Raw genomic sequence first — 15,786 nt, 5'->3', positions numbered from 1 at the left:
CTCTATTGACGTGTTGAATGTTAATTTAGCGTTTCCAAGCTGTTTCAATATTTACAACTTTTTATTGTAATATTTACAGCTATTTATTTTAAATATGTCTAATGGCAAGACATATGGTTAAAGTTTTCAGATTATTTGTCATGCTAATTGCTGTTCGATATTTTTACAATCGATTACATGCACTTGCGGCAAAGTCAATAACTGCCATCTTTATCTTAGAATATTCACTTTTCTTTATCATTTTCGTTCTTTCTGTTTGTAGATTTTTCACTTTTATGGCAAATAAGTAGCATTTAAATCATTAAAATGTGCATGAACGTTTAGAAAATACCAGGTGGTGTAAAAAAATAAAAAACCCAAACAGAAAAAGTCGTGAATTAAACAAATTGCAAAAACCAAACTAAGCAGTTGCCAAGAAGCTGAATTTTACCCCCCCGTCCGGTGTTCGATTATAAGGAAATGTCTTCCGAGTTGAAAAAACTTTCAGAGGAATCCCTTCTGCAACCGCCAGAGAAGGTTTTCGACATTATGTGCAAACTTGGTGAAGGTAGCTATGGGTCCGTTTACAAAGCATTGCATAAAGAGAGTAGCTCAATAGTGGCTATCAAATTGGTGCCTGTAGCGTCCGATCTCCATGAGATTATTAAGGAGATCTCCATAATGCAGCAATGCGATTCGCCGTATGTGGTGCGCTACTATGGTTCCTATTTTAAGCAATATGATCTGTGGATATGTATGGAGTATTGTGGTGCTGGAAGTGTTTCCGATATTATGCGCCTACGTAAGAAAACGCTAACCGAAGATGAAATAGCAACGATACTCTCCGATACATTACAGGGTTTAGTGTATTTGCATCTGCGTCGTAAAATACATCGGGATATAAAGGCTGGAAATATATTGCTCAACACAGAGGGCTATGCCAAACTGGCGGACTTCGGAGTAGCAGGCCAACTCACAGATACGATGGCTAAACGAAACACAGTGATTGGCACACCATTTTGGATGGCTCCCGAAGTAATCGAAGAAATTGGTTATGACTGTGTCGCCGACATTTGGTCATTGGGCATAACAGCTTTAGAAATGGCAGAAGGTAAACCACCATACGGTGACATACATCCGATGCGTGCCATTTTCATGATCCCACAAAAACCACCACCGTCTTTTCGCGAACCCGACCGTTGGAGTGCTGAGTTTATTGATTTCGTTAGTTTGTGCCTAGTAAAAAATCCCGATGAGCGTGCTACTGCTTCTGATCTGCTCAACCATGAATTTATACGCAACGCAAAGCCGCGTAGTATACTCAAACAAATGATTGAAGAAACTTGTGCAATACGTGAGCAACAACGAGCAAGTAGAACCGGTGGCATGAGCCAGGCTAAAAATTTGCCAACACAGCAAGAGGAGTTGCTGCACGAAGAGGAACACGAATTTCAAGCGGAGACTGTTAAAACATTTATTGATGATCCGGGCACTTTAGTGCCGGAAAAATTTGGCGAATATCAACAGGCGTCTGGCAGTGATGCCACTATGATAGCACATACAGAAGACAGTGGCACACTGGGACCTGGTAATCGAGCAATGGGTGTAGCAAGTGGCGCAGACAATGCAGGCGGCAGAGCCGATGTGAGTGCCGCCGCAGATTCTGGCACACTCATAGAATTGGAATCGAATTTGGGTAAGTCAAGTGGTAAACGCAATAGCAATCAATATTTTCATTATTTGCTTATAGGTACAATGGTCATCAAGACAGATTCGGATGACTCGACCACAAACAACAAGCGCAGCGAATTTAACAAACCACGCTATCGCCCCAAATTTCTCGATCACTTCGAACGCAAAACGCCTGGTGATGCGGGTGTGCCAACACGATCTGGTGACGATTTGGAAAAATCTACAAATTTTGGTGCTAATACCGAACAGTATCAATCAAATACACCACAACAACAGCAACAGCAGCAACAACAACAACTAATGCAGTCACAACAGAATCATACCAATTCGAATGACACGAACTGGGAGAACAATATGGAAATGCAATTTCAGCAAATCTCTGCTATCAACCAGTATGGCCTTCAACAGCATCAGCATCATTTGCAACAGCAGCAACAACAACAGCAACAGGCTGCCGCTGCAGCAGCTGCATATTATGGTCATCCGCTAGTTAGTGATCATCACTTGTTGGCAATAAATAATCAACAAAATCTATTGCGTAATCAACAACAGCAACAACAACAACAACCACAACCACCTGCCTATCAGCAACATCACCTGCACACACAATCGCACAGCTATGTGGATGGTGAATTTGAATTCTTGAAATTCCTCACATTCGACGATCTTAACCAGCGTTTGAATAACATTGACTCTGAAATGGAGAAGGAGATCGAAGAGTTGAACAAGAAATACAATGCCAAACGTCAGCCAATTGTCGACGCTATGAATGCAAAACGAAAGCGCCAACAAAATATTAACAATAATCTCATTAAAATTTAAATACACAACACAAGTGGTATGTTACACAGAGATAGAGAGAGAGCGAAAGAACAAAAATTGTTACACAAATGTGGTAACAACAACAACAACAACTGCACATGCGATTATGTAAACCAATAATATTAACAATTAGATTGATTCTCTGCTGTTTGTGTTTAAGGTGCAACAAATTGACAATTTGTTTATCGAATTGATTTATGAATGTTTATTTGTAATTTAGTTTAGCAATAGATTCATTTTTTGAATTTTTAAATTGTAATAAAACTCGAATTGCTATTAGTATAATAATAATAATAGAAGCAACGCAATTATGTGGTCATTTAGTAATACAACAGTAAAACAAACCGAACAACCAACATAACGCCTACGATTACGATTATGAGGCGACATTAGCTTTACAATTGATTATTCAATACAATGTTATAAATTATAGCAATGAGCGAATGTGGAGCAACAAATTATTTAATGGGTGTAGCAAAAATTGGTATTTGTAAACGAATGCAGCAAAGTTGTAAGGTGCTGGCGCAAATGCATTGCATATCACAGCAAATGGTATAGCCATATATATATACAATACATATGTATGTAGAATTTATATTGAGAAACATGAAGAAAGCTCACATTTAGCATAGGTTAAAAAAAGTTTAATTTTTGGCAAACTGTATGAAATTGTATGCAAATGTGCATTACAATTCTTCTTTAATGCCATAACACTCTGCCCTCCTCCTGTTAACAATAACAATAAGACCGAATTGTATTCTAATTATGTATTCAAGAAGCAAACAACAACAAATTTGGTAAGAACGCATATACCCAGTTGGAATAGTACAGCATAATATAAGTTGTACGCCAAAAGTAAATTCTCAAAAATATCATTAATATATATAATATTTTCGTTTTCCAATTTAAGTTTTTTTGTTTTGTGACTTTGTGTAATGAGGCTAGTAAAAACCAACTCGCGTTAAAATATTGTTCATTTACGCTTTAATCACAAATTATTTACTTTAAATAATTTCAAATATTATATTTCATAATATTGTTTTTTAAATTTATGTTTTTTTCATAATTTCTTCTCATTGTTTGCGTAGTCCGACTGGGTGTTGCGTCTAAATAATATATATATATATATAAATTTTTTTTTAGTTCATAAGCAGTGGTTCAACGACATTAAGCTTTGTAGTTTTCTTCTCACTTGTTCTTCCGTTTTTTGTGCTCAACTCGCGTGACTAAAATTCTTTGTCAGCGTAAAAGCATTTCATAAATTTTGTATACACTGCGTGAAAACAGCTCATTACAGTCATATACACACGACTACATAAGTATATATATACACATATAGTATATATAAATATACAAAATTAAATATACATATACATATATGCAACATTTTTTAAATAAAGAAAAAATGTAAATAAGATTTTTAAACTTATTTTGGCAGCTTATTATTTTATGCGAAGGAATTTAAATTTACAGCAATGCGAATAATATTTCCTTTTTACATGACATTCTGCAGGTTTCGATCACGTATTTTAGCGGATTTAAAATGTTCAATTTCTTCAAGTAAATATACCAATCCAAAAAATTTTCATGACATTTAGCGAATTTGGTTAAAAATCGGGCGAACGCCTTAATTTAAATACTTAGAGACGTTTTTTAGAAATAAAAGATGCGCAAAACATTCGTTGTGGTGCATAATTTTAATTTTATGTGCGTGTCTGAACATTTCGTAAAAAAATTATACAAAGCAAATAAGTATACATTTCTTCATGAATGCGTTTGCCATAAGCATTACTTAAATTAACGTTTAAATAACTACATATATGTTATCGTGAACGCGCTATATTTTATATTATACTTTAAAATTGTATGTTATCGTTGAGGCATTCCTTTGCACTCTCTCTTTTTGCGCGTGTCTTTTAATCCGCATCCATTTCTTGTGTTTCCGTGTCTTCTAGAGCTCGTTCACCAGGTAGCGTTGCATCTTCTGCGTCTTCAATGTCCATATTCTCCGCTGAGTTTTCCAACTCACGTAATTGTTCACGCAAATCATCGGGCAAACTGTTTTCACTCAGCGCACGCGGATCTTCGCCCTCAATCACAATTTCTTCTGGATCGGGTGCGCGTGGTAGGAATTCCGCATCTTCGTACAATTTAGCGAAGATCTCACGCGCATTTATTATTGATTTATCATAGTCCAATTCATAATGGGGCGCGCTGGTGCAAAATATCGGCGTTGCGGCATCTACGTTCGGTGTAGTCGCACCACTTCTTCGTCCCATAATTGTGAAGTAAGCCGAGTACAATAGCTTTGGTGCATTTTCGGTTTCTGGGTTGAATACTTGTGCAACAAAAGGCGCCAGATCTTGCTCAGGTTGATCGCTTTGCGCAGTAGTTGTGATGTGAAAGAGAACTGAAAATTAAGACAATGTTAATTTATAATTTTGTATGCTATGATTTTCCACTTACACACTCCTTTGGGACAGGTGCCTGAGAAATGTGATAGCTGTATGAGTATAGCTTCATGCGTGCCGTATAAAAGCCTAAGTAGATTTACGCCTCCACCACCGGCATTCAACTCTTCTGAGCCCAGTGGCGTAGAAGTCAAGAAAATGCCTCTAGAAAGTGAATTCACTAAATCGCCTTGTCCGTACACACCCACATTTCGTTGTAGGAACGCATTCGGTAAATGCCCTGGCGCACTAACTACATATTGTGCTTTTATGGTTTTACCTTCCAGTACAACACTCGCAATATTAGTATCCGCTTCCAAGGTTATATCGTCGATTTGCCGCTTTAAACAGTAAATGCCACCAAACACAGCACAGAGTCGGCAAAAACATTGTGGTATTTCACCACAACCATACATGGGAAATAGAAACGGCGTATTACCGTAACGGCCGAGGCTATTGAGAAACTGTTGCGTGCGGGCCATGCCCTCCTCGAAGGCAGTTTCATCGGTGCACATTGCAATAGCTTGCATTACACAAGTACTTATTTTTTCAGTAACCTTCTGCTCTTGCAAATATTCTCGGAATGTTTTGCCACGAAATATTAAGGAATCTTCATCGGTTTTATCTTCACCATAGGTCATGCAGAGTGTTAAGAATTTCATGAGCAAACGTTTTTCCACAATATTCAAGTCCTTAGTGTTGAACACATCGCTGCGTGAGCAAGGCACATTGATTATATTATTTTGAAATCGTGTGCATACACGGTCCACTGCACGAAACTCGGCGTAGCGACAAATATTCGAAGAAACAAGCAATTGCACCAAACGACCAGCCGAATACAGAATCTTTGGACTTAAATCTAAATTGAAACGTCGCGATTGTTTTAGCAATGTTTCACGTGACCAATCTTGAGTATTTTGTTTGGTCGCATCAGCCTTTGTGTCGGTCTCGTCTGCTACCTCAGAATTGACAGTATCCAATTCCACTTCCTCTCGTTTAAGTGTCTCAGCCACGTGCCATTTCTGACTAGCATTGCGTAGTTCACTGTTACTACCTTGCTCCAGCAGTGTACAAAACGATTCCAAATTAAAAGATGACCAAACACCGCCATAATATTCATTAGGATCGATATGTAACACAGTTTTTCCTACACGACTTGCAGCCGCAGCCACACAACTTTCCGGAAATCCAGTGCCAATAACGATCAGATCGAACTTGTCTGGTAGATCGTCAGACATTTTTACAACTAATTTAATTTTTATTTATTGGAGAATTAAATATACAATATTTTCGCGAAAAATAATTTTCAATGCAAATTGTACGCTGACGTATGAGTAATGGTCGCAACAGCTGTTCCAAGTAAGAAAGATGAGAGAAAAACAAAAGTAAAAAGTTGCATGTTTTGTGTTTTGTCGACATTCGCAAACAGTGTAAACAGAATTTTCAAGGGATGACAGAGGTATTTAATTCAAATGATTTTAGTGCTTCTGAAATATATTTAATTAAAATATTTCATGATAATGTGGGTGGTGATAATCATGAAATTTAATCAATATTTCCATTTGCAAAAAAAATATTAATCATTGCTTTGTGTAAAAAAAAATAAATAAAAATTATAATTTGTAATACATATTTAGGCCTCATCATTTAGTTATTAATAATAAAATTGTTTAAAACATATAATGTTATTACTAATAATTCAGTTTTAATAATTAAATTGTTTGTAAATGAATAATGATAAGGCGTTATAGGGTTAATGAATTCACATTTTTTTCTTGTTTCTGTTCTCAACATTTCTTATAAAAAATAACTTGTTGCTTAGCAACCTCAGCGTCAACAGAATGCGCGAACAAAACAAACGAAAAAAATTTATTTAGCACTGTGTATTTGCGAACTATGGGGGAGTTAAATTCAGTATATAACTAATATTATTAAAATAAATATAATAAGTATAAGTTGTAATAAAAATACATAAATAAATACAATAATTGTGCAGCTTTATTCCATCGTGTAATATGCATGAAATAAATAGAAACAATTTTTAATTAGAAGATGCTATACATACATACATACATATATCTAATAAGAAAATTTAAGTGCTGCAATTGACAAAAATGTTTAATTACACTCGAAAGGAGCAAACGTAAAATGTAAGTAATGTATATATGTATGTAATGTAATATACATATCACTTTAATATTTCTCAGAAGCCTTCAATAGGAGAGTAAATCTTTTCGGAACACGGCTTGCCTAACATTATATACCATTTTAAGGACATTCGGCGATAAAGCGCTTTGTAATGTCATTCGACAAATTGCTGTATAAATATGATGACCCACATGGACCTGGCGACGTCTATTTTATTTGGCAAAAGGGTACGCTGGGTGGTCTATTGGCCACCACTGGTTCGGATGGCTCAGTGGCGATATTCAATCGTCAAGGACAATTAGTTGAACGTTTATTATTGGCTGGGTAATAATGCTAACGTTTTGTTTATTAAATAATAAATAATATTTCTCCACCACTGCAGTTTATGCTCTGGTTTTGCTTGGGATAATTGCGGCGATTTGTTGGGTATTATTAACGCCACAACACCAGTGATCACTATATGGGATGCTAGCACACAATTGAAAACGACCATCGAATCGGGCCTACGTGATCCGCTAACTTGCATTGTATGGTCCAAACAAGAACAAGTGCTAGCTGTGGGCACAGCGCGTGGCAATTTGGCTATTTATAATCATCGTTCTGGCAAGCGTACACCGATTTTGGGTAAACACAATAAGCGTATCACGTGTGGCGCTTGGTCGGCACAAAATTTATTAGCGCTCGGCTCAGATGATAAAAGCTTCTCCTTGAGTAATGAGGCTGGCGATACGGTGCGTGTGGTGCAATTGCGTGATGCACCCACTGATATGTATTTCGCACAAATGGCTAGTGAAGAGCGTGTCAGTGGCAGTAATGGTAGCCTGGGCGATGCTACTAGTGCTAGTGTAGGTGGTGGTGGTGGTGAAAATACCGTTAGCATGATTATCGGCAAGCGTACTTTGTTTCTGTACTATTTACCCGAACCTGATGCGCCTACGGAGCTGGGATTTCAAAGCCGTTATGGTTCGTTGTTGCAGCACAAATGGTTTGGTGATGGTTATATTTTGTTGGGTTTCTCGAATGGTCACGTTGTGGCCATATCAACGCATCCACGCGATGTCGGACAAGAATTGTGGCAGGTAAAAAATCATAAAGAAGAACTCACTGGATTGGCATACTGTCCAACATTGGATATAGTAGCTTCATGCGGCGACGATACGTGAGTTAATTGGTTGTCAATTTTGTAGGAACGCATTTAAGTGTTTTTTTTTTTAATGTTTCTTTTAGCATAAAAATCCATTCCATTACCAACTTGCAAGAAACCGAAAAAATCATAACCGTACCCGACCATTCGGGTGTGCAAATGATAGACTGGTCCAGTGATGGACAGTTACTAGCTGTTACCTCTATGGCTGGCTCAGTTTATATATATGTGACCAAGCTTTCGGTGCTATACGCCGTATCACCGCCGCGCATTGCCATTTTGAGCAGCTTATCGGAGGTATCCATATACGTTTACTCACCGGAGAAGGTATGTGTCTCTTTTTTAAATATGCTACCTTAATTTTTAAACGAAAAATATATTTTAAGTCGTCCAAACCCATACCTTATCGGCTGAGTCTAGTTGACGAACCAAGCTTCTTGGCAATCGGTCCATTTCATCTTGCAACAGGACTCGACAATCATGTTTGGTTTTACGATCTGGGCAAGACGTTGGGTGATCAGCCGCAATTACTCAGTGAGCGTGATTTCCCTGCGCCAATTGTGGATTTTAAACTGAACGCCGATTACTGCGCGGCACTATGTGGTCCACGGCTCTGCTTGCAAGCAGTTGCAACGGATAATCCAAATGTAAAGGATAAACTCTCGCAAACATTCCCAACCGCGTTGGCGGCGCTCAACGAAGCAGTGATAACGTGCTTCTGTTTGACGCAAGAATTCCTAATATTCGCTACAGATGTGAGTACAAATAAGCAGGTTATGTTATGTTTTAATCCTTTTTTACATATAGCTCGGCCATCTTATATATTTTTCACTGGATAAATGGGATGTATGCACGAAATATTGTCACAATATGGGCATACGAAAGCTATATTCCGATACGGAGGGCACAAAATTAATATTTGTGGATGAACATTCTCAAGGATATGTATTTCTGCCGGTAATTATTGGCTGTACACACAGGGTTATAATAATTAATAATCTCACATTTCTAGGCTTTAGAGGAAGCTATCATCATAACAGATTTTCCTAAAAAATGTGAGGGCTGCCTATGGGATGTGGCACAGCAACACATATTTATTACGTTCGACACTAAATTAGTGACTACACACGTCTTCGTGCGTTACTCGGTGAAAGGTAAACTACAGCATATTATATATCATATATCCCTCCTCAACTTCCCCACCTTTCGTTAGGTAAACATACGTTGAAGATTGGCGAAAGCAAATTGAATTCTGTTCAATTGCCGTTGATGTTGTGCGACGGTGAAATGGTGCTACACATAGACGGTGGTCAATACGCCACCCAAACGCTATCCACACACCTAGTTACACCGAGCATAAGTCCCAGTGTAAACCTAAAAACACTTTTAAATCTCAAAAACTACGTAGAGGCATACAAGACTTGCGAGCGTATGAATGCGCGTACCGGTTGGTTGGAATTCGGTGAGCAGGCGATAGCCGATTTGGAGCCGGAGATCGGTAAGTTGTACTCGGTAACTCGTCTTAACTGTGTTGCCCACTTATCGTTTACATTTCAGCACTGCGCGCTTATCGTCATATCGGCGATGCTGCCATGGTCAGCGCTTTAGAGAATATGCGTTACATTGAGGATGTCACAATGCTGACCGGCTTCTGTTGTCTGCTTTTGGGGAAATATGACGAGGCGAAAGATAACTTTTTACGTGGCTCATACACCAAAGAAGCGCTCGAAATTTGCCGTGATTTGTTGCAGTGGGAGCAGGCATTATTGTTGGCGCATAAATTCGAACCGGATGAGGTGCCGTTTATTGCTAGGGAATATGCTCAGCAATTGGAATTCACGTAAGTCGGTAGTTGTTGTTAATGTTACCCAAACCTGCTTGAACTGGCAAGCCTAAATTAATTATCATCGAAGTCAGCGGTAGGCCCAGGAAACGCGCTGTTTCGACAGGTTCCGACCAGAGGGAAAGGGGATGAGAGTAGTTTAGGAGTCATGCAAAGAGATAATTAGAGTCATGCCGGGTCTCTTTGAATAATGGACACATATTGAGTATGTCGGGGTCTGGTCTGGATTGGTAGTGGTTTAATCTAATACAAAATCTAGAACAAAGTTGCGAGATGGGCACCTCGAGCTCGGTCTCTGCAATAGGTGGTGTTTTATCTCCAAGCATGCCATTCACGGGGAGGGAGTCGATGAAGGTTTTAATGGCTCCTCTGTGAAAGGCGTCGAAAGTCTTTCGCATCCGAAATCCGGTCGGTATAGTCGACGTATTTCAGGAAGGTGCTCTTGCATCGCTAGCTGAGTTCTACTGCATCCAGGCCCATATAGGGACTGTGCAGTTTTTATTTATATATAACCAGCATTGATACACTCCAACTCAAACATTACTTAATTTTAGCCGTTGTTTTTTTCTAGTGGCAACTACGCCGACGCATTGTATCATTATGAAAAGGGCTACAAAGAGGATTTGATTAATGACAATGACGAAGAGCTGCTGAACGCGTCGCCGGAATATGAGGAGCATGTACGCCAATGTAAAATGGGCATATCGCGCACTTCTATACGTGCTGGCGACTTCCGACGCGGTGTAATTATTTGCAAAACACCCACCACAATTCTAACTGCACACTTCATTTCATACAATTTCTTTATTGTTCCACAGATACAATATGCCGTTGAACTGAATGACAAACAATTGCTATTTGATTGCGCCGAGCTGCTAGCCACCGTGGGTCACTACACCGAGGCTGCTGGTCTGTATGAGCGCGGCGAATACTACGATGAGGCCTGCAACCATTATATCAATCTGAAAATGTGGCACAAAGCAAACCAGATATTGCCACAAGTGCAGAGCACGAAACTGCACGCCGCCTATGCCAAGGCTAAGGAGGCGGACGGGCAATTTGAAGAGGCTATCAATAGCTATCGCATAGCTGGCGATTTGGACGCATGCGTGCGCATCTATCTGGATCACTTGTGTGATCCGCATGCGGCCTCCGAAATTGTGCTTGAGTCACGCTCCATGGAGGCGGCAAAGATGTTGGCGAAATTTTATCAGAAAATCGGCGATATTGAGCAGGCGCTACAGTTTCTAGTCATTTGCGGTTGTTTGGAGGAGGCGTTCGCACTGGCGCAGCGCCACAACAAGCTCAAACAGCATGGTGAACTGTTGCAACGCTACGAGAATGCCAAGTCTAGTGATTATCTTGCGCTTGCGCATTACTTTGAGGCGGAGAAGTATACGCTGTTGGCTGGCAAGTATTATTTTTTGGCGCGCGAGTTCAGCAAGGCGCTGCGTTTCTTGCTTAAAGCGTCCGCCTTCAGCAACGAAGAGACGCAGGCACTGTCACTGGCCATCGACTGCGTGGCCACATCGAATAACGAACAGTTGGCCACACAGTTGATTGAATTCCTGCTCGGCGAAGTGGATGGCGTGCCCAAAGATCCGCGCTATCTCTTCCGCTTGTATATGGCGCGCAAGCATTACAAGGACGCTGCCAAGACCGCGGTCATTGTGGCGAGTCAAGAGCAAATTGCCGGTAATTATAAGACGGCGCGCGATATGCTCTTCTCCATGTACCAGGAGCTGCGTCGCAACAATTTGGCGGTATCGGCTGACATGCGCCACAACCTCATACTGCTGCATCGCTACACTTTAGTGCGCATACATGTGAAGCTCGGCAACCATCTGCTGGCCGCCAAGTTGTTGGTGCAGGTCGCCGCTAACATCTCACAGTTTCCGGAACGTAAGTGTAGCGCTTAAATCAATATGTGTTGTTGGTATTAATTAAGTTCTTACAGATATTGTGCCCATTCTCACCTCGACCGTTATCGAATGTCATCGCGCTGGCCTAAAGAAGTCCGCCTTCCTGTACGCTTCGATGTTGATGCGTCCCGATTATCGGCACCAGTTGGATGCGCGTTATGCAAAGAAAATCGAGTCCATCGTACGCAAAGCACCGAAGGGCATCAAAATGCTGAGCGATGACATCGAGGCCGAGACAATGGAATGCCCGATTTGTGGTGCCAACTTGCCGAATATGGAGGTTACTTGCCACAGCTGCAAGACGACGCTGCCCATTTGCATAGCAACGGGTCAACATATTATCAAACAGCAAATGACTTCGTGTCCGGAATGCGATTTCCTTTGTTTTCGCGCCGAAATGGAGAAGTACGTAACACTTTGTAAACCAGTTGAAAGCTATACTTATTATTCTAATATTTATTTAGAATACTTTCTGAGCTGAACGCATGCCCGATGTGCGGAGAACACGTTGCGCCCGAGCAGTTGCTCGATGTCGAGGACATACGTCCGTATATATTGGCCTCGTCCTAGTGACACCTGTTGGTTGTATTGTGTCTTATTTTAAAGTTAAATTGGATTAGTCATTGTATATAGTAATAAGCATGCACGTTTATTTGCACCGTTATATCTATTTATGTAGAGATACAAAGAGATTTTGTACATACAGATTTAATAAAATCGCTCACCTGCAAGGATTCAGAATTTTATATTTGAACGTTGTAAGATCGGGTTTGAATCCTGCTGTGGCAGTAGTTCTTGGCCGACGTCAAGTCTGTTAGTATGTAATTAGCGTAGAAACCGTTATCCGATATTAGCGTGCCATTATTCTCTTTTCCTCGCAATTCGGCGGCAGTTGGAAATCGCAAGTGAAACCAGGTTACTCTCCACCTGATCTTTCCAACGTAGTGGAGGTCTTCCTCTTCCTCCTCCTAGTGTCGTCTCATCGGATGTTGACATCATCCATGCTTCTGTATCATAAAGCAGGACGAGAATGATAAGCGACTTGTAGAGTTTGATTTTGGTTCTTCGAGAGAGGTCATACTTTTAAATTGCCTACTCAGTTCATAGTAGCACCTGTTGGCAAGAGTGATTCTGCGTTGGATTTCAAGGCTGACATTTGACTCTTGAAGAAGATTGTATCTTCTCTATTTAGCTTTGCAGCTCGTATTATTTTTTCCAACATCAAGTTAGAGAAGTCGCATGATAGTGAGTCACCTTGTCTGAAACCTCGTTTCGTATCGAACGGCTCGGAGAGGTCCTTCCCAATCATGACGGAGCTTTTGGTGTTGCTCAACGTCAACTTACACAGACGTATTAGTTTTGCGGGGTACCAAATTCAGACATCGCGGCATAAAGGCAGCTCCTATTCGTGCTGTCGAAAGCAGCTTTAAAATCGATGAAAAGGTTGTGTGTCGATGCTCTTTTCACGGGTCTTCTACAAGACTTGGCGCATGGTGAATATCTGTTCCATGGTGGATTTCCAGGTCTAAAGCCACACTGATAAGGTCCAATCAGTTTGTTGACGGTGAGCATTAGTCTTTCTCAAAATACGCTCAATAGAACCGTATACCCGATATTTAAGAGGTAATTGACACAAATTGTGGGTTCTCCCTTTTCATGGATTGGGCAGAGCACACTGAGTTTCCAATCGTCGGTCATGCTTTCGTGCGACCATAGTTCTGCAAAGAAGCTGATGTATGCACATTATCAGCTCTTCGCCGCCGTATTTGAATAGCTCGGCCGGCATTCTATCGGCCCCCGCCGTTTTTTGTTCTTCAAGCGGGTAAGCTATTCGAATTTCTTCATGGTCGGGCAATGGTACAGCTGTTCCATCGTCATCGATGGGATAATCGGGTGCGTCTTCTCCTGGTGTTGTACTTTCACTACCAAGTCTTTCAGCAGGTCAAAGAAGTGTTCCCTACAGCATCTCAATATGAACAGGTTACCACTTGGGTCTCTACTTTCACATCTGCAGTTCAGTAATCATAATTTCCATATCCTTAAAGAAGTTACACAAAGGTTACAGGTTGCATCAAAGAGGTAAACTCATAGCAAAAGTTGAAATTTTATTATTTTAGTCGTAATAAAACTTGAACTAAAATGCTTCTTAGTCGAGTCCCAATCAAATTTGATTTGAATTTCGATTCTTCAGATTTTGAAATTTTCTGATTTACAAATATAATTAATACCCAAAATGTACCAATTCCCTTTGAATTAAATGCAAAAGACCGTTATATTTTTTGTTTGATTATTATTTGTTTAATTGTTTTTCCACTTTATTTTCATGTTTAGTTTTATTATTTATTAATTACAAATATATAATATATATATGCATGTATATATAAATGTTTTGAATTGTATTTGTAATTTACGTTTGTGTATGTGTGTGTGTGTGTGTGTGTTGCTTTTATCGACTAAATTGGTACATACATTAAACATATCTTTTTGCCTTTTCTCTAATTTTATTTAATTTTTTTTTAATTTTTTTTAATTTTTTTTCTTTGATTTTTTTTATGTTATACTCTCTTGCTTAAACGCTTATATACGTTTGTATATATAACTGCATTTTCCTTGCGTTCTTCAATAATGATAATATTTATAATAATAATAACATAATAATTGTATTACTAATAATAAAAATAATAAGGGGTGTATACTATGTGTTTTTTTTTTAATTTTTTATTATATATAATTTGTCACAAACATATCCATCTGCATAATCATTAATAGAAAATGGTCACAAAAGAAAAAAGAATAAAGAAAATTCGTATTTTTATTTTTTTTTTATTTGTTTCACAAAAGTTTGCCAAATCGCGAATTGTAAGTATGTATTTACATTGAAATAAACTGGTTTTTAAATGTCTTGCTATTTTAGTAAATTTTGTCGGGAATTTCACTTTTTGCTTGCATAAAAAATTTGTGTAATTAAAATGGGATTGTAAAAAGGCCTCCAAACTTATTAGCATTAGCTTTCAATAATTTCCCAATAATGCTTGCGGCGTTTTAATTGAATTTATTTTTATTTTTTATATTTGTATTTTAATTTTTTATTTTTATTTTAATTTTTAATTGTTTATTTTTATTTAATTTCAATTTTAATTTTTTTTTAATTTTAATTTTATTTTTTTTTTTTAATTTTAATTTTACTTTTTTTAATTTTTCTAACCATCCCGCCCGTTTATTTGTTAAAGCGTTCGCTTCTAATACCTTTATGTTGTTTAGTACTTTACGTGAGCGCAATAATTTAATTGAAGTTTATTGTTAAGTGAGTTGTTGTTGTTGGCTGCGCGTAAAGTGTGTGTGTGTGTTTTATGTGAAACCATTTTGAAATATGGAAGCAGCATATCATACTTATATTTTAATATTTCTTTAAGCGTATGCATTATTAAAAATGTCATTTCAATTATATTTTTATTTTATATTTTATTTTATTTTTTTATAATTTTGTTATAATTAATTTCATGAAATTTTTATTATCAAAAATTTAATATTTCTTTAAGTGTATGCATTATCAAAAATGTCATTTCAATTATATTTTTGTTTTATATTTTATTTTATTTTTTTATAATTTTGTTATAATTAATTTCATGAAATTTTCATTATCAAAAATTTAATATTTCTTTAAGTGTTTGCATTATCAAAAATGTCATTTCAATTATATTTTTATTTCGTTATAATTAATTTCATGAAATTTTAATTATCAAAAATTTTATTTGAATTATTATTTTGTTCTATATTTTATTTTTT

At 38.1% G+C, this 15,786-nt stretch overlaps 3 protein-coding genes across 4 annotated transcripts; 2 read left to right on the top strand and 1 right to left on the bottom strand.

The window, feature by feature from the left end:
- The first annotated feature begins 199 nt into the window (after nucleotides 1-199).
- On the top strand, nucleotides 200-2,801 carry LOC105210963 (serine/threonine-protein kinase hippo). Its single transcript, XM_011182182.3, has 2 exons — nucleotides 200-1,675; nucleotides 1,730-2,801. The coding sequence occupies exons 1-2, from the start codon at nucleotides 460-462 to the stop codon at nucleotides 2,491-2,493; spliced, it is 1,980 nt and encodes a 659-aa protein (XP_011180484.1). The 5' UTR covers nucleotides 200-459; the 3' UTR covers nucleotides 2,494-2,801.
- A 1,370-nt stretch (nucleotides 2,802-4,171) lies between these two features.
- LOC105210964 (rab proteins geranylgeranyltransferase component A) lies at nucleotides 4,172-6,322 on the bottom strand. The gene is made up of 2 exons (XM_011182183.3): nucleotides 4,960-6,322; nucleotides 4,172-4,903 (listed from the first exon to the last, which is right to left on the bottom strand). Exons 1-2 carry the CDS (start codon nucleotides 6,179-6,181, stop codon nucleotides 4,410-4,412), a joined length of 1,716 nt encoding a protein of 571 aa, XP_011180485.2. The 5' UTR covers nucleotides 6,182-6,322; the 3' UTR covers nucleotides 4,172-4,409.
- Nucleotides 6,323-6,783: 461 nt separating this feature from the next.
- On the top strand, nucleotides 6,784-12,736 carry LOC105210965 (WD repeat-containing protein 19). 2 transcript variants are annotated; one of them, XM_054232914.1, is made up of 13 exons: nucleotides 6,784-7,093; nucleotides 7,154-7,415; nucleotides 7,474-8,250; nucleotides 8,319-8,562; nucleotides 8,622-8,990; nucleotides 9,043-9,192; nucleotides 9,248-9,389; nucleotides 9,449-9,733; nucleotides 9,793-10,075; nucleotides 10,650-10,821; nucleotides 10,897-11,980; nucleotides 12,036-12,405; nucleotides 12,465-12,736. In XM_054232914.1, exons 2-13 carry the CDS (start codon nucleotides 7,243-7,245, stop codon nucleotides 12,568-12,570), a joined length of 4,155 nt encoding a protein of 1,384 aa, XP_054088889.1. In that variant the 5' UTR covers nucleotides 6,784-7,093; nucleotides 7,154-7,242; the 3' UTR covers nucleotides 12,571-12,736. The 2 variants fall into 2 exon arrangements, with proteins under 2 accessions (XP_054088889.1, XP_011180486.2); XM_011182184.3 differs by having other exon boundaries at nucleotides 7,151-7,415.
- Nucleotides 12,737-15,786: the final 3,050 nt, after the last annotated feature.

Source organism: Zeugodacus cucurbitae, chromosome 6 (genome assembly GCF_028554725.1).
Source record: "Zeugodacus cucurbitae isolate PBARC_wt_2022May chromosome 6, idZeuCucr1.2, whole genome shotgun sequence".
Taxonomy (NCBI): domain Eukaryota; kingdom Metazoa; phylum Arthropoda; class Insecta; order Diptera; family Tephritidae; genus Zeugodacus; species Zeugodacus cucurbitae.
The sequence above is the reverse complement of the archived record's forward strand: the minus strand, read 5'-3'. Positions and strand labels throughout refer to the sequence as shown.

Bases quoted from the DNA above. Each gene is read 5' to 3' on its own strand.
- LOC105210963 (XM_011182182.3), top strand. From the start codon at position 460: ATGTCTTCCGAGTTGAAAAAACTTTCAGAGGAATCCCTTCTGCAACCG. The intron at 1,676-1,729 runs GTAAGTCAAGTG...ATTTGCTTATAG, and splicing joins AGAATTGGAATCGAATTTGG to GTACAATGGTCATCAAGACA.
- LOC105210964 (XM_011182183.3), bottom strand. From the start codon at position 6,181: ATGTCTGACGATCTACCAGACAAGTTCGATCTGATCGTTATTGGCACT. The intron at 4,904-4,959 runs GTAAGTGGAAAA...CTTAATTTTCAG, and splicing joins CACCTGTCCCAAAGGAGTGT to TTCTCTTTCACATCACAACT.
- LOC105210965 (XM_054232914.1), top strand. From the start codon at position 7,243: ATGTCATTCGACAAATTGCTGTATAAATATGATGACCCACATGGACCT. The intron at 9,734-9,792 runs GTAAGTTGTACT...TTTACATTTCAG, and splicing joins CGATTTGGAGCCGGAGATCG to CACTGCGCGCTTATCGTCAT. The intron at 11,981-12,035 runs GTAAGTGTAGCG...AAGTTCTTACAG, and splicing joins CATCTCACAGTTTCCGGAAC to ATATTGTGCCCATTCTCACC.